This window comes from Agelaius tricolor, unplaced genomic scaffold, assembly GCF_023055355.1.
Source record: "Agelaius tricolor isolate 1412-34295 unplaced genomic scaffold, bAgeTri1.0.p SCAF_79, whole genome shotgun sequence".
NCBI lineage: Eukaryota > Metazoa > Chordata > Aves > Passeriformes > Icteridae > Agelaius > Agelaius tricolor.
In genome coordinates this window covers 322,878-344,652 of record NW_027269339.1, presented here as the reverse complement: position 1 = coordinate 344,652, position 21,775 = coordinate 322,878, and the positions used below count along the sequence as shown (strand labels likewise).

Sequence of the window (21,775 nt, the reverse complement as noted above, 5' to 3'; positions counted from 1 at the left end):
TTAGCTGCTGCTCTCTGTGAAGGCACCCCACCACGGATTCCTCCCTGCTCTACCTTTCAACAAGCTTGGATTAGCCAATACAGAGAAGACAAAGCACGGGTGCTGTCCCATGTAACTAGAGATCCAAGCTCCAAGCACATGGCACAGAGTTTGTGTTGTAACCCAGTGCTTACAGAGGCTGTTAATTTTCTCCCAGGGTGTGTGCCAGCACAGAGCTTGTTTTGATGCCTCCAAACCATGCTGGCAAATGCTTAAGTCAGCAAGGAACAGAGACTGCTGAGGTGGGTTGAGGGTGTACCTCCTGTTGCTGCTGGATTCAGTAAGCTCTTGCATTGTATCCCAAATGGCCTTGTAGTGTGCAAAAACAATGGGAGAGCAGTAAATGTGGCTAAGCTTTGTAAGAAGCAATAATTGTTCTTCGTTATACTTAAGGAATTATTTGATTCTTTGCATATGGGTTTGTTTGGTTGTTTTTTTTTTTTTTAATTTCTGAATCTTCTTTCCATGTTGTGAAGTGTATGGAAAAAAAAGAGATGTGGCAGACTTTTTCTGAGTGTTTCTCTGTGTTGGCTGTTGCTAATAATTTGCTTGTCTCAGGTCTGAGATGAAATCCTGCTATTTGTTGGGCATTCAGCAGTAGGACAGAAAAAGAAATTAATTCAATGCTAAGCACTGAAGGAATACCATGGAAGCCTATAAAATAGAAGTCTGACTGCTCAAATAAGGTGACAATAAGTTAATGAATATAAGTTAATGAATATCACATCACTACTCCATCAGAAGAAGCCTACATGAAACACATGTTGGTAAGGTCATGTAGCCCATGAACTTTCTGAAGATACCACTAATAGAAATAAATGTTAGCAAGTGAAGCCTGGGCTGTGACCACCTGCTTTATGAATAAAGGCAACCAAATAAAATTATTCAGTAGGAGATAATTGCTGCAAGGAGGGTGTATGATTCTCAGGATCTTTTGGGTTGCTGTGACCCCAAGAATGTTTAAAGTCTCTTTTCCCAGCCCGAGCACTTGAAGAAGGAGTCAGAGTTCTTCAGGTCTCAGTCTCAAGGTTGTTTATTTCGTCTTAGCTATAAAAAATTTTCTCCTACCCTGCCGAGGTCCATCCAGCAGGACAGTTCCAGGCACACTCTGCCTGCCCCTGGGGCAGTGTTATGAGTTTATACTAAAAACTACGTATACAATATTTACAATTACTTTCCAATATCTATCACCCATGTTAGACAGTGAGCTTCTACTCTAAACCAATCTGTAAGTGCCAACATCACAGCAGAAGATGGAGGCCAAGAAGAAGAAGAAGGAGAAAGGCTGGACACACCCAGATCCCTCCATCTTGCCTCCTGAACCCCCACACCAGAAAACCTAAAATCTACTTTTTCACCCCGTGATAACTTCACTATTATTCTACCTAAACTGTTGTGGCTTGCTGATCTTCCTATAAGGTTGGTAATTTGCTCCACGGGTCATAATCAAAACCACAGGTGTTTTGGGCTCCATGCCAGGGCTTCTGAGCCCCCTGGCAGGGGTTTTGGCCGTCCTGGACAGCCAAATGGATGTTCTGGGTTCTCACACATGATAAGGACCAGATAAAATATCTAAGAGGAGCTGTGTGGGAACTACCTCCTAAAAGACCTGGTGGGTGCTATGGGATCACTGGTGTGCAGTGCTCCTTGAATAATGGGCCTGCTACATAAGCCAGCTGGAAACCAGAGTCTGGATGGGGAAGAGGCGAGCTTTGCAGCAGCTGAGTTAATTCTGGTTTGTGGGGATGCAGCAGCAAGCCAGCCTGTGCCTGCCTTGTGCTCCTGAGTTTCCAGGCGGAGACACACAAGGCCACTGAAGCCACTTGATGTCACTGATCCCTGTGGGGATCACCAGCTCCAAGCAAAAGGCAGTATGTCATGGGATGCTGAAGAGGAGACCTGGGATAAAGACCTGCTTTGAGACTTGAGGCCTGGGAGCTATAGTGGCCATAGCACAGAGATAAGCAGGCGCAACAGACAACTCTATCTGCAAATTTTGTTGCCAGCTATTTGCCTCCTGCCTTTGGAAGTTTTTTGAGACTAAACAGCAAGGGGAGTAAAAGAGGACAGGGCACACTGAAGGCCCGGGATATCTGGATAACCAAGGTGCTGCTGCAGGAGCTGTGAAGGATCTCTGGTGCTGAAGTCAGGGCCAAGTCTCTGTGGCCACCTCCACCAGAGCAAGAAGGCAGGGAGAAACCAGGCCTTGAGGGAATCAGCCTCTCCGGGGGCTGAGAAACTTGGCCACCGTAGTGGGAAAGAAAGCTCTTCTCCCTCTTCTCCCTCTCTGCAGCTCTTGGAAGAGGGGTGCCGAGCCGCTGCTGCTCGGACAGCCGCCACCGCCGGCTCCTGGGCTGGCCGTGTCGGGAGAGGAGGATCCCGAAGGGCCCGGCCGCGCAGCCCGCCCCTGCCGGGGGTACCCAAGGAGCGCTATAAGAGCGGCGGGAGCGGGAGCGCTCCTGCTGCGCGCTGCGAACAGGTACGGCCGGGGCGGGCTGGGGGCGCTTCCTTGCTATTGTGAGTTATTGATGCTTGTTATCGCTGCTCTTCTCTCCCGCGGTCACCGGCAGGCGGGTAGGCAGGGTCCCGCACACGCCGTGTGAACATGACACGGCGGCTCACACACCCACACCTACACACACACCCCCCCACACACACACACCCGACACACACACACACACACACGCTGCGCCCCAGCAGCCGGGCATGCGGGGGCGGGCCCGCCGCGGAGCGGCCTTGGCCTCTCTGCGCCCGCCCGCACCCCGACTCAATTTCTCCCTTCCTTGTGGTTTGGTGGTTTTTTTTGTTGGTTTTTTTTTTTCCCCCCCGTTCCCGCTGGTGGCTGGCTCCCCGCAGGCCCGGCGGGGCCGGGCTGTAAAGCGGTGTCGCTTCCCCGCAGGCCATGTCATCTGTCAGCATCGAGTGCGTGGCCAGGGAGGGCTGCAGGATCGGCGAGTCGCCCGTGTGGGACGAGAGGGAGGGCGCGCTGCTCTACGTGGACATCACGGGCAGGAAGGTGTGCCGCTGGAGCCCCGTCACCAGGCAAGCACAGGCCATTGCCCTGGGTAAGGAGCCCTGGAAAACCCTCCCGGTGTGCGGGAGCTGCGTGCTGGGACTCGGGCTCTGCCCCTTGGCTGCTGCACTGGCTCAGATCTGGAGACCCTTCCCTACAGCCTGGGTTTCCTCGGTTGCCAGCACACCAGGAGACCTAGATACAGATCAGACCTAGTCCTGGGAACTTTCCTTATGATTTTTTTAGTACTGGGTTAAGTTTGATCTATTTCCTTTCCCTGTAAGTTGTCCTCAGCTCGCTCTCTTTTATTCGTACTTTGTCCCAGAGGTAAAGTTCTTCTGTTGGTGTCTGTAGTAGTTCTGATGTGAATCAGTGCTCATAACATTTTCTGTATTATGAAACATTTTCTATGTTATGAAAGATGATTTTCAATAATGCTTTAAGAAGGCGATACTTTTTCAAGGTAGTGGTATCACCAGCTAGAGTCTCAATGGCTCAAGTATTTTTTCCAGAAAGGAAGAGATATGCCAACTCACATTACAAAAGGATTCCAGATTTACTGCTGGATGTGATAGAGTAAATATTTGTGTTGGGAGACAGCTCCTTAAGTGGTTTCAGTGCAATTTATTATTTTCCCATGTTCAATAGCACTCGGTGAAAATCAATTTTGCCTACCTATAAGCTGTTCACATTATTCACTAGAAAATGATCTGGGCTTATCTGCCTTCCAAATCACTGTAGTTGCCAATTTCAAGATGAGAGAAGGCCTGATGGTGATTTTGGAAGTGTTGCTTCCCAAACTTTTTTCCTCTTAGCTTAGCTGAGGGAATGTGCATCTCCTTTCCCCCAGATTGATCTGCTCTCAAAGGTGTAGTCTTTTGCTTGTAGCCTCTCTGGAGATGTGGAAAGGAGAGCAGCTGAAGTAGCTCTTGTTTTTCTTTTATTTTTTTGTTAATTGTTTCCTCTCTTTAGTAATAGAACAGTTATGATTAATAGCTGTGTCTTTGGGAATGCCACAATTAAAAGAAAAAAAACAACCCCCAAACAACCAAAGAATGCCGTGTGATTATAGTAGCAGGCTTCCAAAGTGGAAACTAAGAGAAATTATTAATTATTAAAGGTTTTAATTAGAGAATTGCAACAATGCCATGCTCAGAAACAACTTCAAATGCCCTTTTTAACTTTACAGGGGGAACACCATAGCTGCATAACTGGGCCTGGAGGGGAGGCCTTATGGTCAGTTTTCTCTTGGGTGCAGAATGGTGCAAATCAATCAATTCCTGCAGATGCTGCTTCGACAAATCCCTCTGGGGTCACAGCAGCCTGAGCTGGGTGCCTGGGCTGAGGCACTCCTTGTGCTGGGTTTGTGCAGTGAGCAGTAGGGTGGCTGTGTCCTCATGCACCCCTTTCCTCTGGGGTGATTTGTCAGGAAGGTGTGGAGCTGTTCTTGTGGCTGCAGGGGCACCTGGATGTCCAACACCTCCAGTGGACAGCTGTGCTTGGGGGCTGCTGCCCCCAGGGTGGGAGGGACCCCTGGGTGCTGCCCAGGAGGAAGGACTCCTCCAAGCCATGGCCCCAGGCCTTTTCCTGGGAGAGTAAAAGTAGACTTGCAATCTCATGCTCTGCTAGGAAACCCCTCCTGCTGCTAGAGGCAGAAAACCACTGCTATTAGTGTGGTTACTGGCAATCCAAAGAGCAGCAAAATTACTGCATGCGGCAGGTGCCACACACGGCTCAGGGGACACTGCTGCCCTCTGTGCTGCCACGGGAAGGAGGGGTGGCACCCCAGTGTGAGTGAGCCCAGAGCTCCAGCAGCCTCAGCTGCTGGAGCTGAGCTTGCAGTCAGGTGTTCATCTCCAGTGCTGGGGACAAATAGCATTTGGATTTCTGTCACGGTGGTACTGCTGCCAGGGCTCCAAAGGGAAGGGGCATCCTGAGCCATGAGCAAACAGCTGGAAAGGAGCAGTTCCTCTTGTCACCCAGTGGTGGCTGGTGGTGATTATAAGTGTTTGTGAAAGTACTACCTAATTACACCCCTGCAAAGCCATAAATACAAGAAATGTTTCGGTTTTAAATTAGAAAATTAGTGATTAGTCCCATTCATAGAAAATACTATGTCAGACTTGGTTGCCCTGCCTAAAGTTATTATTCCTTAGATTGCATCTGATTGAAGGCTTTTACAGAAATGTTGTCTTTGCACTCACTGTTTTCTTTTACTAATTCCTTTATAATAACATGTAATTGAGGTTTTATGCGTAATAGCTCAAGTGAAATCATGGAAAGTGAGTGTGAACTAATATTCTCTTTTGTTTTAGCTCTTGGGGGGCTCTGCCACTCCTTGGTGTGTTTTTGGTGCTGCTGGAGGTTGAGTGGCACAGCAGTGTGGTCTGGGGGGTGTCTCTCTGCCCCGTGTGACCTGTCCCAGTGCAGAGATACTCTGCCTCCATCACTTCACGGCTCATTTACACAGGAGCTGTGCTAAATAAACACTGTTGCTCTAGAGCTGTTGTGGCAATTGATTTTTCCCTTGGAGAGAGGAGAACCCACACAGTAAGCTATTGTGAAAAGCATATGTTCCTGTCCCCCCTTTTATACTTTTTTTTTTTCCATAAAGCACCTAGCAGAACTAGGTGCTGGTAATGATTATAGCTCCTGGAAGCAGTGGTAATACTCAAGTTCATGTGACATAATCTGTTTCTATGTATTTAAACATCAGTTTTGTTGGAAGAAAAGTAGGTTGTTTCTCTTGCCTATGGTTCTGCTGAGTTCAATTGGCATGTCTAAGGAGGGCAGGAAAGAAATGTCTCTTCATAGCACATCTCACTTTTCAATTTCACCCCGTTTCCAGATGCTCCTGTGAGCTCCGTGGCTCTCCGTCAGTCTGGGGATTATGTCATCACCCTGGGAACCAGGTTTGCTGCTTTGAAATGGAAAGAGGAGCTGGTAACCACCATTACTCAAGTGGACAAGGATAAAGCAAACACCCGGTTCAATGATGGGAAGGTGGATCCTGCAGGGAGGTATTTTGCAGGTATGCTGCAGTCTCTTTCTTCCCTCCGGTGCTTGCTGGGTTTTGGTGATAAGAGGGGTGATCAATTGTAGATGCAGCAAGTTTTCCTTCACAGTTAAATGGTGGGGATTTTTTTTTTTTTTGTTTTCTTCAAACAGAGTTTAAATCCATTTGCAGATTTGTTTATATCACCTGGGCACTATCTAATCTGGACTATTTTGTTAAAAAGAGGCTGACTACACCAAGCCTGCCTAGTTTAAGATACTGGCCTTGCCTCTTTCCTGTCAGCTGCTTGTTTTGAATACTGGAAGGGTGCCAATAGAAAATACTTTTTAAGTGAGAAATTTATTATATTGTGTGGTTTGTTCTCTGTAGCTCAGAATATTATTTCTAAAAACTAAGGGACTATTCATCCTGGAGATGAGAAGGCTCAGGGGATCCCACCTGTATGTGAAGTACCTGACTGTGGTGGGAGTAAAAGAGATGGAGGCCAGGCTCTGCTCAGTGGTGCCCACTGAAAGACCAGAAGGTGTGGGCACAAACTGAAACTCGGCCAATTCTGTATGAGTGTAAGGAAACTCTTTTACTGAGGATGACCAGACAGTGGAACAGGTTGTCCAGGGAGAGTATGGAGTCTTCATCCATGGAGATCTTCAATGCCCAACACTGATGGGGGGAACCTGTGGTGTCTGACCCTGCTCTGAGCAGGGGGTGATCCTGGATGATGTCCAGAGGTGCCCTCCAGCCTCAGCTGTGATGCTGTCCTCCTGAATTTTAAACCACCATTCTGTGCTTTGCTGTATCATTCAGTCTCAAGACTTGACTTAACCTGCATTTACACAGCCTCTCAAGAGCTGGTCTCATCTGCCAACTTCAACGTGTAAAGATGAGATTTACTTTAAAAGAGGCTTTAGTGTGAGACTCATTCTGAGGAGGAGGTAATTTTTTTCCACTCTCTCAGCTCTACAAGGCATTAAGATTTATTGTAAGTTAAATGCTGGCCACACCTGTCTTAATACATGAGTGACTGAATAAAACATTTTGCAGGAATCATGCTGCACACCATTTCTGCTGCAGAAATGTTCAACAAAAGAACAAAGGCTGTGTTTTGCCACCTTCTGCTAAAAGCAATCACTTTGGAAGTCTGCCTTTTTCTTTTGCTTTTAACTCAGTTTCTTCCTCAAATTTCAGAAGCCCCCCCTTTCTACGCTGGCAGTGTGATGGCCATCGTAGCGAGAGGCTGTCCCAAACCTGGAGAAGAGTCTGTTTGCTCTGAACCTGCTTCTTCCCCTTTGGCTGTGCACAGGTACAATGGCAGAGGAGATCCGTCCTGCCGTGCTGGAGAGACGCCAGGGCTCTCTGTACACGCTCTTCCCCGACCTCTCCGTGGTGAAGCACTTTGACCAGGTGGACATTTCCAATGGGCTGGACTGGTCGCTGGATCACAGAACCTTCTTTTACATTGACAGCTTGTCCTACTCCGTGGATGCCTTTGATTACGACCTCCAAACTGGAAAAATTGGTATGAATGGTTGTATTCTAAAGCAATTGCTTGTGCCTAAAGGTGGTGATGTTTGTTTCTGCTCTGGTTATTACACAGAGCTTTGGAGGATGAACAGAAGCCATATTAACCTCTGTCTGCGTAGGCTCCTGGCTCAAACCAGTCAGGGTCGTTTGGTAGTACTATAAAGTATTTAAATTGGCACTTTGAGTAACAATCTGTACTACTGTTACTAAACACAAGGCATATCTGATCTTGCAGTAAAAAGGACAAAGTGTATCTCATCTGTCTCTTCCTGTGGCGGCGTGTTTCTTGTTACTGGCAGCACAGGCAAACTGACAGCAAGCTTGTAGTCTTGCACAAAACCTCTGCCAGCTTCTCAAGATACTTTTTCACTCTTCACCCTGTTTTGTTTTTTAAAATACAAGCTACTAAAGGAAGATTCTGCAGAAAGAACAAGGCAACAACGGTAACAGTAACTCAAAGCTTCCTTCATTAATTTAAAACAAAACAAAGCCTTGAGGGCTTCTACAAGCTTGGGCAAAAGAAAAATTCAGGTGACTTGGACTAGTAATTTGCTTTTGAGTACATGGGCTGCAGTATTTTGCTTTAAAAGAACCCAGCCAATTTGATGTTTAGTTTTAAAACTCTGAATTTAAAGTAATTTTGGATGTAGCACCTTGTCCTAATATCTCTCTGCTATGGCTTATAACTGAATTTTTCCCTAGGAAATAGGGTACTTCTCTCTCTCACTCATCCTTGCTTGCTCTTTCTGTGGGCAGTCTGACAATCCCCGGCAGCAAAAAGGAAACTCATTAAAAATACTGCTGCATATGAGGAACATTGAAGTTGTCAGAGCATAAAATAAACAATGTTGGAAAGTTGGGTTTAATTTTCTTTACTAACAGTGGATAAAAGTCCAGATATAGTTGTTTGTTTTCTGGTCCATAGTATGCCTTTGAAATTGATGCTTTATCCCCAAACTCTGTGTTTACGTAAGCTCTCAGTTTATAGATCTGAAGGTCAGTTTTGTGTTGAAACAGTGATTGTTGGCACTTTCCAGCAAACTGTTTGGAAAGTCTCCAGCTGGAGCAACCCATACTTGAAATTATTCAAACTGCTTTTAAAACAAGTAATTAGTTTTATTAATATATCTAACATTAATTTATTCAGTCATTCATTTAATATTGTAAGTTGGGAACACGAGTGGTGCACTAGAAATAAGTGCCAGAAAGAAGGATTATACTTTCAATGGATAGAAACTGATCCACAGGCTTTCATGCTGAGAAACAACTGTCTCAGGAAACAAACAGGGCAGCAGACACAATCTACTTCTTTCATGGGGAAAAAAACTCAAGGCCTCAGCACAGCTTTTGAAAATAATAGTACAAATAACTCTGCTGGGCTGTGACTGATAAAAATTTTAACAACTGTCTCACTCAGTTCTGTGGTTTTTTTATGCTGCAGGCAACCGTAGGAGTATATACAAACTGGAAAAGGAGGAGAGCATTCCTGATGGGATGTGCATTGACACACAAGGCAAACTCTGGGTGGCTTGTTATGATGGTGGGAGAGTGATTCGCCTTGACCCCGAGACAGGTAAGTCCTTGCAAAAGATGGACTGGAATTTTGTGTTAAAAAAAAACAAAACAAAAAAACCCAAAAGAAGAAATAAAAACAAAGAGTGGGGGGTGGGGTTTTTTCACCTCACAGAAATAGTGTATCTGCTCCTTTTTAAAAACTGTTTTTTTTTTTTCTTTTTTTTTCTTTTTCTTATAATTTCAAACAGTTTTATGTCCCTGCTCTCAAAAATTACCTTTGTAAATATGTCTCCTTTGTTCCCAGCATCTGTTGTGTTGGAAAAGATAAAGTCACTAAGGAGACCATCATTATGCTTGTGAATTGTTTGTGTTAGCATCCTCTTGCATCCTCCAAAATTAAGACCAATGTTTATCTCATTGATAAATGGGAAAGATGACTTAAAACCATTTTTCAGTTTTATTTCTTCAGCTTAGTATATTATTTTGGGCAGCCTGCTGGATTTTATTACAAGTCCCATGGGACAATGATGTCAGCAACATCTTTTTTATTGTTGGAAGTTACTTGCATGATCAATTTTGCAATGAAACAATTAAAAAATGTTTAATGAATTCCACAGCATTTTATCATTCCCACAGTAATGTCTTGGGTGTGCCCATTGTCTGAGTCTGTTGCTCATTGCTGCTCTCATTTGGACTCTAGTGATGTGCCAGGGATGATTTACTCTGGGTAGAAAATACATGTAAAGCACTTAAGGGGAACTGAACCACATTCATTGCAAAGGGGTGTTGGGTGGGAATGGTAGCATGATTTTGTCAGATCCCAGACAGCACAAGTTTGCATCATGCAGCAGAAGAGCAACTGCACTGGGATGCCTCTGGAGCCTAGCAGAAGGCTTGGGGTTGTGTGGGACTGTGGATTCAGGGATGCCAGTACCTTGTGTGCAGTGTGCAGCAGACCCTGGCGCACGTGCACCAGCCTTGCTTCTGACTCTGCTGGAAACTTCTACCATTTTTGAGTCTTGTTTCTTCAGCTTAGTGTATTACTTTGGGCAGCCTACTGGCTTTTATTGTAAGTCCCATGGGACACTGTTGCTTTCCCCCTCACCTTTTGATATGTACCCATCCAAAGTCTTGCCAACCTGTAGGACTTCTCCAGTTGTGCAGAATCTGCACCCCAGCTCAGGGAGAAGGAAGCTCCAGTTGGGAGATGCCAGTAATGCTGGGACTTGTCTCTGGACCCACATCCTCTCGCTCTGGTGGGCAGAGCATTCCTTGGTGACATCCACCAGCCCTCTGAATACTCTCCTGATGTAGTAGATTCAGTAATTTTTCCTCTCTGGTTCACTGTTTCTGCCTTTTTCCTGCCTTTTATTTTCCTTCCTTTTTTTCACTTTTTCACTTATTTTCCTTTTCCTTCTCCCTTTTGGAGGTGTTTTCATATGGGAAAGCTAGGAGTAGTGTCCAGAAGCAGATGTGTAGGGATAGCAGGAATATTGATGGCACAGTACATATCCCTAATGCACTCCCAGTCTCTAACTCTGCTCACAGATGGATGAGGTACTGATGTGTTGGTAGTGCATTTCTCAGTGTACTTCTCTTCCATGAACCTGTTCTGTCTCCCCCTCACCCATGTCATAGCACCTGCAGACAGCAGTGTTGTGAAGTTTCAAAGGGTAAGTAGCCATGTCAAAAAGAGCCACCTTTTTTTGTGAATATCTCATGCTTACCTGCCCTCTCATGCTATCATTTTGAAGTAATATCTAAAATCTGCAATTTCCTGAATTCTGAATGAATTGTAATTATTTAGGGAGATAACCCAGTCAGGTTTGAAGAGAATTCTATGAGAGCCTCTTTTAATGCACAATAGCCATTAAGTGTGGCTTGAATGGCTGTCAGCCAGTTGCAGATATATCCACCAATAAAGAGCTCATCTAAAGCACGTGAGGGATTTTCAGGTTTCAATGATAGCAAAGCCTGGACTTTGTTTTTAGGGCAATGGGACCAGGAGACTTGTTTGTTTGGCATCTTTCCTAAGTGAAGGTTTTGAGGATCAGGGTGAAGCAACTTTTCAGGTCTAGGCTTCTTTAGCAGAGATGGCTGCTGCCTTTAGATTGAGGATGTGCTACAGGGAAAGGCTGATGGCTGATCCCACAGGGTTTGCAAAGGACTCAGGGGGTGTCTAATGTACAGGTTACCAAGTCTTGTCATAGCTTCTGGTCACTCAGTGACCTGCTAGTTTTATTCTTTAAATTGGAATCCTACAATCATTAAAACTGGAAAAGACCTCCAAGATCATGGAGTCAAACCATCAACCAGCAGTGCCAACTCCACCCCTAAACCATGTCTTTAAGTACCACATCTACATAGTTTTAAATACTTTCAGGGATGATGATCCCACAGCTTCCCTGGACAGCCTGTTCCAATGCTTGACAACCTTTTCAGTGAAGAAATTTTTCCTAATGTTCAATCGAAACTGCAATCAAATATTTTATAGTTCTTCCTAATGATTGTTTTCAAGATCATTTGACATTTATAGTGTCAGAAAGATCTGCTATATTTGTCTCTTCAATAGAGACCAAGCACAGAGTAATACTCCAGATAGATTGTAAAGCATCCAGGTGCAGATTTTCTTGAAACTCCAGGGAGACACCTCAGAGCTTTGTAAATGATATCTTCCAGGCTGTGTTTTTTCCTTTTGAATGCCCTTCCTACTTACTTTCTCCCAGACTTGGTGTTAGTCACTTTCTAGGGTTCCCAACATCCTGCTATTTGAACACATCACTAAAGTTGGTTGCTGTAAGGGGACCAAGCCCTTTGCACATGGAATTGGGAGGACAGAGAAGTTACTCATATTTTAAGGAAATCCATGTGCATATTTTTAGAAAGAGAAATTAATTCACTTGTAGGTACATAAAATAAGGATAATGGGAATAGGCTGTTATTGCCCAGAATTAGCAGAAATTTTGGAAAAATCTGCTGCAAGATGTCTCAACAGCCTTCTGGCTAGGACTGGGGGCAATGTGTTCACTACTCTCATTAAAACCGTCATTATTTGTTGGCATAATAAATGTGTAGTATTATTTATGGTAGCATTAGTTTTCTATAAACATCTCACATGTCCCATGATCCCTGTTTTATGCAAGCTTGATTTGGAAGACTGCTGAAATTTCAGGAAAAACTTCTAGGAATTAATCTTCCTTAACTGCAGGCAGTAGAGGTGTAGCAGGAGGTACGCCTCCGTAGTGCTGCACGAGGTTCTGCTCGCTCCAGGCTGCTTTTGTAGTTAAAAGTAGAAAAGTCAGCAGGTCTAGGGCGTGATTCATGTGACCTGTTTTAGAGAGGAATTCTATCCCATTTCCATTGACTCCATGGACTGCCTAGATGATGAGCTCAGATACGTGTTTGTGCTGTGGATGTTAGCATTTAATTAGAGGACAAGCTGGGATTGAAGTGGGATTTGTTGGTGATACCTGAACCTGAAACTTGTCAAATGATACATCATCATCAACAGGGTTCACAGAAGTCTGGTTTCTCCCTGTCATGGTGCTCATCAGTCAGGGTGGGACCTCGTCCAGCCCTGGTTCCCACTTTTGCAGAACATCTGGCTCTACAAAGGTTATTTGCGATAATTTGTTTAAATTTCTTGTTCTAAGTCGACAAACAGGAAACACCATGCATGTTTTCCTGCAGGTAAAAGACTCCAGACTGTGAAACTTCCCGTAGACAAAACAACTTCCTGCTGTTTTGGAGGAAAGGATTATTCAGAAATGTTTGTGACTTCTGCCAGTGATGGGATGGATAAAGAGTGGCTTTCACGGCAACCGCAGGCTGGTGGGATTTTCAAGGTGAATAATACTTTCTCCTTTCATTTTAGAAGGATGTTGTTTCACTCTTGATTTTTTAAGGTAGCAGAACTCCAGTTGGCAGTGGTGGGAAGCTGGAAAAAGGCAGTTGTTAGAACATTGGTCATATATGTTAAGCTGTTGTTTGTATTTTTTTGTTCCTCTTGCAGAAAGTTAAACACATTTAGAGGTTTGAAGATACTTCGGGGTTTAAACTTTGTACCAATGCTGATAGTGCAAATTTTCTATGCCATCATCTCTTTATACTTCTCCCTCTCCCAACACTGTTTGCATTTTCTATTTATGGAAAGGATGGGTAAATACTTACATATCTTAATCAGAGGCAGATAACAGCATCTGCTTTTATTTACTTTCTAGTTAATTATCAGGAAATTATCTCTTTAAAAAATCGTTCCACTGGGATTTGTTTTAAAGCCCTGCTCTTTGTGTGTGCATGCCGAAGGTTACATTGTGAACTGCAGAATTAAGGCTTAGCAGTATCTAAGAGAAGAGGCTTTTGGGGAATGGACTCTGGCCTGTGATTACTGAGCTTTAGAGAAAGAGCATGCATTGAAATTCCAGTCTGTGATGAGCTGATGTGTGCAAAATATAGTAGGATGTCAAGTTGGAGGACACAGTCCTTTTCTAAATTAAAACATGTCTAGTTTTGTAAGGAAACCAAGTGCCTAATAATGGTGAATTATCACTCTATTTTTTTTTTCTCTGTGTTTTAACAGATAACAGGACTGGGGGTGAAAGGAGTTCCACCGTATCCATTTGCAGGTTAAATACACTCTTCAGAATGGATTACAGAGGGCTGGTGTAAGCAAGACAAGTCTGAAGGTCTAATTCTGGTGTTCAGCATCTTTTGCTTTGAAACCATAACACCATTATAATATTTCATCAGGAAAGGATGAAAAACTGCTGAAATACATGGAATATTTTAAAACTGATCTTTTTTCTCCCTTTAAACTTACTTTAAATATATGATGGTACTTTTTCTGCTGTGATAAAAAGATTCTCACCCTATTAAGCTACTGTTGTAATTCTATTTTGTGATTAAATAATATTTTAATGTATTTTTATTGAGTAGTCTTCTGTCTCATTTGCAACTTACCCTGTATTGTTTTACTGATTAAACTAGTTGTACTGTATCTTTTACATATTTTTGAAGTTCCTCATAAAATGCCTTTTGGTGGTCCTACCACTGTTTTAACTGTAACTTCATTTGTCTTATGATGTTCCCAACAATTGAAACATTAATACCTCTCACTGCATCTGCAACTTCCTTCTAACAGGCCTCAGCTGTGGCTGTGCTTAAATTAACTCTGGCTGGAACTTATCACTCTCTCTCCCCAGTGCCTGTTACCATGTTGCTCATTTTATTATATATAAACCCAAAATTTTGGAGTCAAGAACCATGTGCTTTTCTATCCTTTGAAGACCTTGGCCTGTTCTGGGGACATCCATGATCACAGGAAAACATTGGGCATTCTTGGCTGTTTGGGCATACAGCACAACCTGCACATACCTCCTCCAGAACCAACCTCCCCCAGAGTACAGAGAGGCAAGGCAGGCCCACATGCCCAAAAAGCCACTGCTTTTACAAGTGTGAAGGAAAGGGAAGATCTATTGCAATTTCTTCACACCACCTGTTGTGAATGAAAACTTACTCACTGGATTGCATTTTTGCCTTTAACTTCAGGCCTGTACGTGCTGCAGCCACTGTGATGTATCTCAGTTGGATTTCATACTGTTCATACTGCAGAATTTTGCTCTTGGAATGTTACCTGCTCCCATGTTAGTGCACCTCCATCTGCAGGTGGAATAGCTGTGTGTCCCCATCCTGCTGTGTGAGGGTAACCCACCAAGTGACTGCCAAGTGAGCCTGTGGCAGTGCATTTTCTCTCTAGGTAGCTCCAAGAATCTGCACATAATGGTTTGCCATTTCTGCAGGCTTGTTGCAGTTAGTTTCTGATGGATCATCTTGTGTTGGCTGTGCCCTCGAGTGTGTAGTGGGTGAATCAGTTGCCCACCAAGGCCCTGATGCTGCTTTGATCCAAGGGTTCAAAGATTATTTTGTGCACATTACTGTTTCCCCTCTTTAAATCATGCAGGGATCTGTCCTGGCAGCTGGAAAAAAAAAAGATTTGAGCAGCTGCACTTCAGTGTGGATGAGCATGAGGCAGTGAAGGAAGCTGGGCCTTGTTCTTTGGAGTGTCTGTATCCTTAATTTATTTTGTGCTACAAGGCAATCTAAAGGCACAATCTAAAATCTACTCAAGGCACAGTACTGAGAAAGCTTGAGTTGAGGGAGATGGTGAATGTAGCAAATTTAGGGCTCTGATCTCACTAAAGTCACAAACCTGGTGATACCTTTAGCTCTGGAACCATGCTATTGGGCTGCTGTGGTTGATCACTAGTGGAGATCCAGAGATGCAGCAGAAAATAAGTGGGCATAAACACAGATAAGCTCCCTCTGCCATTGCTGTTGAGGTTTTGTACCTGTGCACACCCTCACACCACCTGGCAGCAAGGTGATTGCCAGCACAACACAAAAAAACAAGCCAATCTTTTTTATGTTGTTGCTGCATTAGAAAAGAAAGAGCAATATCTTGTGCAGGCATGAAGAATTGGGTCAAAGACTGGTTTATCAGAGTTGGCGCGGAGGCACCCATGAGCCACAGGGAGGAGGACATGGCTGCTGGAGCCCCTCTTCCTCCATGCTGTGCATGGGTGGCACTGGGCAAACGTCGGAGTAACATGTTTCTTTGTGCTTTGCAAGTGTGAGAGCAGAGGCAGGTAAAATAGGCTGCTGCAGACATTTTACAAATGAATGCCACCTCCCCCTTCAGTAAAAGCACCTACTCTTCTTTGCTGCACAGGTTTTGTGGGCTTCTCATGAGCAGGAAGAGCCAACTCTGCCAGGAGAGTTGCATTTTTAATGCTGCTGAAATGCCCTGGGAACGCGTCTCAGTGCAGCCTGCAGTGCAGAGGCTGGAGCTGCTTCCTGAACCCCAGCCCTGAGGAGCCCAAACTGGTGCTGCTGGCATATTTTCACTCAGGTCCCATGACTGAGTGCTGGATCTGGCAAACTGGAGCTGAGCCGTTGCTGGTTCCCTCAATTAGGAAGGCTTCCTGACTTTTGTTTAATCCCTCGCTTATTAATGGCGCTCACCTCTTTGATCAAAGATCAGCACTGATTTCAATTAGGGTTGAGCAAGAACCCAGTGACAGGAAAGGCTGTATCAGGAGGAGCAGCTGCTGAGCCCTCAAGGGTTTCTTCCCTCATGACCAAAATCTATAGTCATAGGTGAAACGTAGTTGTTCCCAACCAAGCTGGAGAAAGCTCTTGTAATCCTTTGCTGGCAAAATAGCTCTGCTGGAATAAAAGCAGGCGGCACTGACTGCCTGGGGAGCTCCAGTTCTTCCCATCTCGAGCACAAGGGAGGGACCAGGCCCTTCCTACGAAAGGGTGAAGCCAGGAAAAGATAAGCTTTGGCTTCACTTTTGGACCACGCTGTCAGGTGGGATATCGCTGGGGTGAGTAGCTATACCTGTATCTGCCCGGGGTTTTTAAGGCCTGTGTCTTTGTTAGCTCTGCCTGTTGGAGGGAGGGCTCTTCCTCCAAGAGCTGCAAAGGTGCATAAAAACTTTAAGAGATCAGGACAACCAAATAACAAGCAGTGTTGAATTTCTAGAGCAATGAATGATGGGATGGACCCTCAAGGGGAACAAGTAACACAAGTATATTTTTGAGAGCTATGGGGGAAAAAAGGGAAGCGATGGATTTACTAAATATTTGCAAAGCCACAAGAACAAATTCCAAGCTATTGTCTGAGCACATGCCTGTGGGGAACAGAAGACAAGTGCAATTATTTAAGTACCACAATATGTGGTTTGATAATGCCTTGGTATTCTCCTGACTACTCTGTGTTGATAAAAACTAGGGACTACAAAAAGCAGAGGGTAAGAGCTGCATCAGAGGACACCAAAGCAGTGGGAAAGGAGAGAGAGGAAGCCACACCAGGAGGAGACAAGTGGTTGAGTGTCAGCCAGGGGTACAGGGGTGCGTGGCTGCCTTTGGCCAACTTCACTAGAAAGTTCTGCTTTGCATCCCAGCAACATTAGAAACAAACAAAGTGCATGGCAGGGCCAGGCTCTTTATGTTGTGGAAACAATTAATAGAAAAGCTGCTGGCTAGCAAATACATGCACCTGCTACTGCAGAGCTGCACCACTCATCAACAACACCTACAAAACCTTTGAGATATGTCTCTTCCTAAAGTGACTGGCTTCTGGAAAGGCAGACATGTGGGATGTTGAAATGGCAGAGTGGGAGATGTGGTAATTGTGTTGGTAGCCTAGAAGTGGTCAGGGTCGGAATAAGAGATGGTGCAAAATGTGTCAGGGGCATCCCCAGAGCATTTGCAGCCACATGAATAAATTAGAGAGATGTGTTCTGGTATAATTTTCCCAGCTGCTGTCCTTCCTGTGCCACTGATGATGCAGCATCCAAGCTGCTCACCCAGCAAGCTGCACGTTTGGTGTTTTCATTTGCAGCAAGGTGAATTCTTTGTCCCTCTGCCTCACTTGGTTTTACGTAGCTGCAGCCTATGATGGGGAAGCCAAGTCACCAGAAGTGAAAAGCTGTGTGGAAAATGTGGTTTTCTCCTCCAAAATCCATTTAGAGAAAATGCTTTGTGAAATATTTTGCAGAAAACAAGATAACTTATATTTCTCAGGGGTTTTTTTTCCAGATGAAAATTAATTTTCAGTGAAAATTATCATAAGCCAGAATTTTCCTTTTGAATGTGTCTTCCAGCTGAAAATGCTGTGAAAAACATGCCTATTGTTCTACTTGAACCTCCCCTTGAAGTTCTCATCTAGGTTATGAAAAAGAAAGCAGAGTAACATAATATTTTTTCTGAGAGCAAGCAGGGACTAAGGGTTTGTGCAGAGATGAGATGGAGCCATTGGAGGCCAAGGAGATCTCAGAAGGGTCCTCAAGGCACCCAGAATCACGTTGTTGTAATACAGTGATTGTGGAAGGAGTTTGACTTGGAAATGTATCTGGCTTTTTCCTAGAAATGTTTGAATTTGTTTATATCTTAGGGCTATAATTTTTTAATCTCTGAATGTGGATTGATGGTGACTATTGATGGTAGGATAATACATCTATCTTGTCTACTTGCTTATCAGGGAAACGTGTTCATCCTGTGAATCATTTGAACATCAAATTACAGAGTTCATTAAAGTCTTTCACGAATAAAGAAATGCATTGTTCCTGCATGCTGGACTGGGGCTGATTTCTCCCAAGTGGCTTCTGCCCTTGCTGAGTGTGGCCCTGTCACCAAAACTCTGGTGGTCTCTCTGGCTCACTGCCCAGCTTGGTCCCTGTCCCCATGGCAAGCCTTGTCCCCACCTTGCTGGCCCTGCCATCACCTCCCTCTGCTGAGCAGGGCTGGGTGACAGAAGGCACTTGGCATCTTCCACCTTGGCCTCCCACAGACAAAAAAAGAAGGCAAATGCCAAAGGAGGAAAATAAAAGCCAGGCAAGACATCACCATCCTGCAGCATCCATGGCAGTTGCTGAGACTGCCTGATAAAAGTTCTGCCCTGTGTGTGCTACAGGCAGCAGCTTGGAGCTTTTTGCCAAAGTGGGATCAGGCTTTGCATGCTAGAGGTGAGGAGCCCGGTGACTTCACACACAAGAAGCTTGTGGCACAGCTGGGAGTAGGAGCCAAGTCTTAAAGATGATAATAGGCCTTATTGTTGTGATTAATCACAACAATATTTTTTTCTTTATCAGAATACTACAAAACCCTCCCTCGCATCTTTCATTAACCTTCCCCTTTCAGCACCCTAAATTTTGGAAGACTGAGCTAGCCCTTGGGGCAACTGAATGGTGCAACGCCTCAGTTTCCCTCTCACACTCTCCTGACATGAGAAAAATACTGAGCAAGGATTTTTCTCTATCACATGTCCTGCTGCTGGCACTGCAAACCAGACCATTCAGAAAGGCTTTGGTCCCTGCCTCATCATTCATGTGACTGCTGACTGAATACAAAATGTAAAGGGTTACCTGCTCCATGCAGATAACATCAACTGGTGCACATTTTTAACCGTCGCTGGAAACAGCAGCCAGTTTCATTGGACCAGTGCTGGAAAAGAGGCACCAAGCCAGGGCTTGCAATATTTTCCTCAGCAGGTGCGTTGGTGTGATGAGCTGCAGAGTTTCGCATAGGTGTCCTCCAGCTTGGTAAAGATATTCAGCTGTTTGACTGAGGGGAAAAGGGTTCTGAAAATTCTCTGGTTTATGCAGATGGTTGCTCGAGTGTACATTAAAAGTTTTAGCTGTCTGCCTGCTTATTTGAAGGGTCATTAAAAATGAAATTATGCATGTTTGCATGGGAGGGAGAGAGGGAAGGAAACAGCAAAAAAAACTTTTAATGTCAGTCATTCATTTGTATTTTAACTATATCTTTTTAGGGGTACTGAAATGACCAACTTTTGTGCAGATGATTTGAAAAGGAATGTGGACAGAGGTCTAGAAAGGCTCTTTTCAAATGGCTGCCAGAGAGAGGGTTTAGTTTCTAGAGCAGACAGGATGTTTTTACATTCATTTTTTATTCCTAACAGGAAAATTTTCTTATGGTCTCCAAATTCTGGTAACTTTTACCAGTTAAAGAGTGTAACAATTTAACTTGGAAGATGTTTCAGTGACACATGTCCATCCCTTCTGCATGAGTCCAGGAGGCTGCAAAGCCAACAAAATGTTGGAAAGAGGATATAGGCAGGGTGAATGTGATGATTTTTTCTGCAGGGATTTTGCTTCGGGAGATTACAGAAGTATTTGGTGATTTTGCTTGGAATTTCTCGTCTTTCCTTGCATGCTCTCTCTCATCAGTGCTGTACCAAGCAGGGTGCAAGGTGCTACAGATAAAGGTGCCCAGGTGGCAGGATTCTTGGGGACTGCTTATGCTGGGATATTTTGAACTGGGTTTTTGGGGGTCATTTCCTCATTTTTCCCTCTGAGATGCTGTGTTTGGTGAAATGTTACTGCTGTATAGTTCCCTGGGGTGCCAGCAGGGAGGGCATGGCAGGAAATGAGCAGAGCACTGAGCAGAGGGGGGACAGGGACTGGGTAGGACCAAGGCTGAGTCCCTCACAGCTTGTGGAAACTCCTTTGGAGGCAATGCTGCCAGTTAGGGTTGGATGGTCCTTCCTGTTAAAAGCCACCATTTTCAGCTGCTAGTAAAAATTAGTGAAACCTCAGCTAGCAAAACACAGACCTTCCCTTCTAATTGCCCTCTTCTTAAAAACAGGGAGGGGTGAGGATGATTTGAGCCACAATATTCACCATTATGGGAACCTCCACAGCTGGAGTGACACACAGGAGTCATTTTTTTGGCAGAGGGGAAGTGTGCTGTGGCTGAATGTGCAGTCAGGGAGGTGGATGTGCTCTGAGGGTCCATGGGACAGGGCAGGTCTCTGCAGCATCACTGGGGGAGCAGGAGAGGGGGAAGCAGGCAGCTGGTGCAGGCAGGATGGTTTCGATGGTTTCTCCCCTGCCTGTGCCTTGTGAAACAGCTGGCAGTGGTGTGATTGTGTACTCCTCATGTGGCATGTGGGATGGGTCTGTGAATCAGTATTTCACTACGGCTTATCTGCCAGGCCCCTGTTTTGGTGTTGCAGAAGTTGGACAAGGGGCATGTAAATGAAACAGGAGCTGGTGGAGAAAGAAAGGTTTAACAAGGCTTGGTTGGGTCGATAAAACAGCTGACAAGACAAATACACACTGGCTGCTGCAGTTCTGGAGGCTTTCTGCCTCTGCAGGAACCACTGTGCTGCCGGGCTGCTGCCGAACTCATGTTTTCCCACAGGGGTGAGAACAGCTCTGTGCTTCCCAGACCATGGTACAATAAAGTCAGCATTGTCTCTCCAAGCCTCGGGTCCCACATATGGCAGCCACATGACACAAAGCGTTAACCCACAAGAAACTCACTCCTCCAGCTCAAGCACTGTTTAACAGGTTTCTGGAGGTTAAAACTTGGCATCTTGCTGTGTATCTTCATTTATGCTTTAGATGCTCTTTTCCTGCGTGGAACAGTTTGCTGCCCAGCCTCTTGTGGCCAGGGTATTTTGGAAGGGAGAAGGATATATTTGATAGATGGGTTGTTTGAAACTTGGTGATGTGACTCATTGAAGGAAAGATCCCATATCCCTCAGCCCTGGCATTTCCACTCACAGTGATTGACTGGCTCTTCCCACGTATTTTGAAGGACATTAATGCTAATTAATTATTTGTACACCTTATCATGGGCTCACCTACTAGGAAACAATACCCACTTGAAGACAGTAATCCCTGGGATTGATGTTTTGTCAGGGATTGGCTGCCTCCCAAGAATTATCTCCCAATCTGTGGAAAAAATGTGCTGAGGCCAGCGGGTGCCGCAGCGGAGGAGGCTCCATTAGGGGTGACTGAGGCACTGAGTGGGCCCCTTTCTTTTGTAAGAGCTCAATGTGGAGGTTATTGCTCGCTTCCCACCGCACAGCAAGGTCAGGGAAGGGATGAGATCTGTGTTTTGGAGGACATCAGTGGGTACTGGACATAAAACTGGTGGGTTGTGCACCATGTGTGGGTGTCAACCAGCTGTGGCTGATTGACTGATGTCCCTGCAAGCACCCTGCTGCAATGGGTAGCCAGAGCATGAACAACTTCTGGCAGATGCAGGCATATGGAATGGGAGCTTCACTGGTGGCTTTGGCCCCCCAAGCAGCAGCTGGGGTAATCATACCCCAGAGCTTGGCATTGGCAAAATTTGAA

At 45.0% G+C, this 21,775-nt stretch overlaps 1 protein-coding gene across 2 annotated transcripts; it reads left to right on the top strand.

The window, feature by feature from the left end:
* Window positions 1–2,214: 2,214 nt before the first annotated feature.
* On the top strand, window positions 2,215–14,100 carry LOC139585475 (regucalcin). Of its 2 annotated transcripts, XM_071418246.1 has the most exons (7): window positions 2,222–2,518; window positions 2,939–3,104; window positions 5,901–6,083; window positions 7,369–7,584; window positions 9,031–9,162; window positions 12,795–12,949; window positions 13,684–14,100. In XM_071418246.1, exons 2-7 carry the CDS (start codon window positions 2,942–2,944, stop codon window positions 13,732–13,734), a joined length of 900 nt encoding a protein of 299 aa, XP_071274347.1. In that variant the 5' UTR covers window positions 2,222–2,518; window positions 2,939–2,941; the 3' UTR covers window positions 13,735–14,100. The 2 variants fall into 2 exon arrangements, with proteins under 2 accessions (XP_071274346.1, XP_071274347.1); XM_071418245.1 differs by lacking the exons at window positions 12,795–12,949; window positions 13,684–14,100 and having other exon boundaries at window positions 2,215–2,518; window positions 9,031–9,821.
* The last annotated feature ends 7,675 nt before the right edge of the window (window positions 14,101–21,775 follow it).

Bases quoted from the DNA above. Each gene is read 5' to 3' on its own strand.
- LOC139585475 (XM_071418245.1), top strand. From the start codon at position 2,942: ATGTCATCTGTCAGCATCGAGTGCGTGGCCAGGGAGGGCTGCAGGATC. The intron at 6,084-7,368 runs GTATGCTGCAGT...GGCTGTGCACAG, and splicing joins TGCAGGGAGGTATTTTGCAG to GTACAATGGCAGAGGAGATC. The intron at 7,585-9,030 runs GTATGAATGGTT...TTTATGCTGCAG, and splicing joins CCTCCAAACTGGAAAAATTG to GCAACCGTAGGAGTATATAC.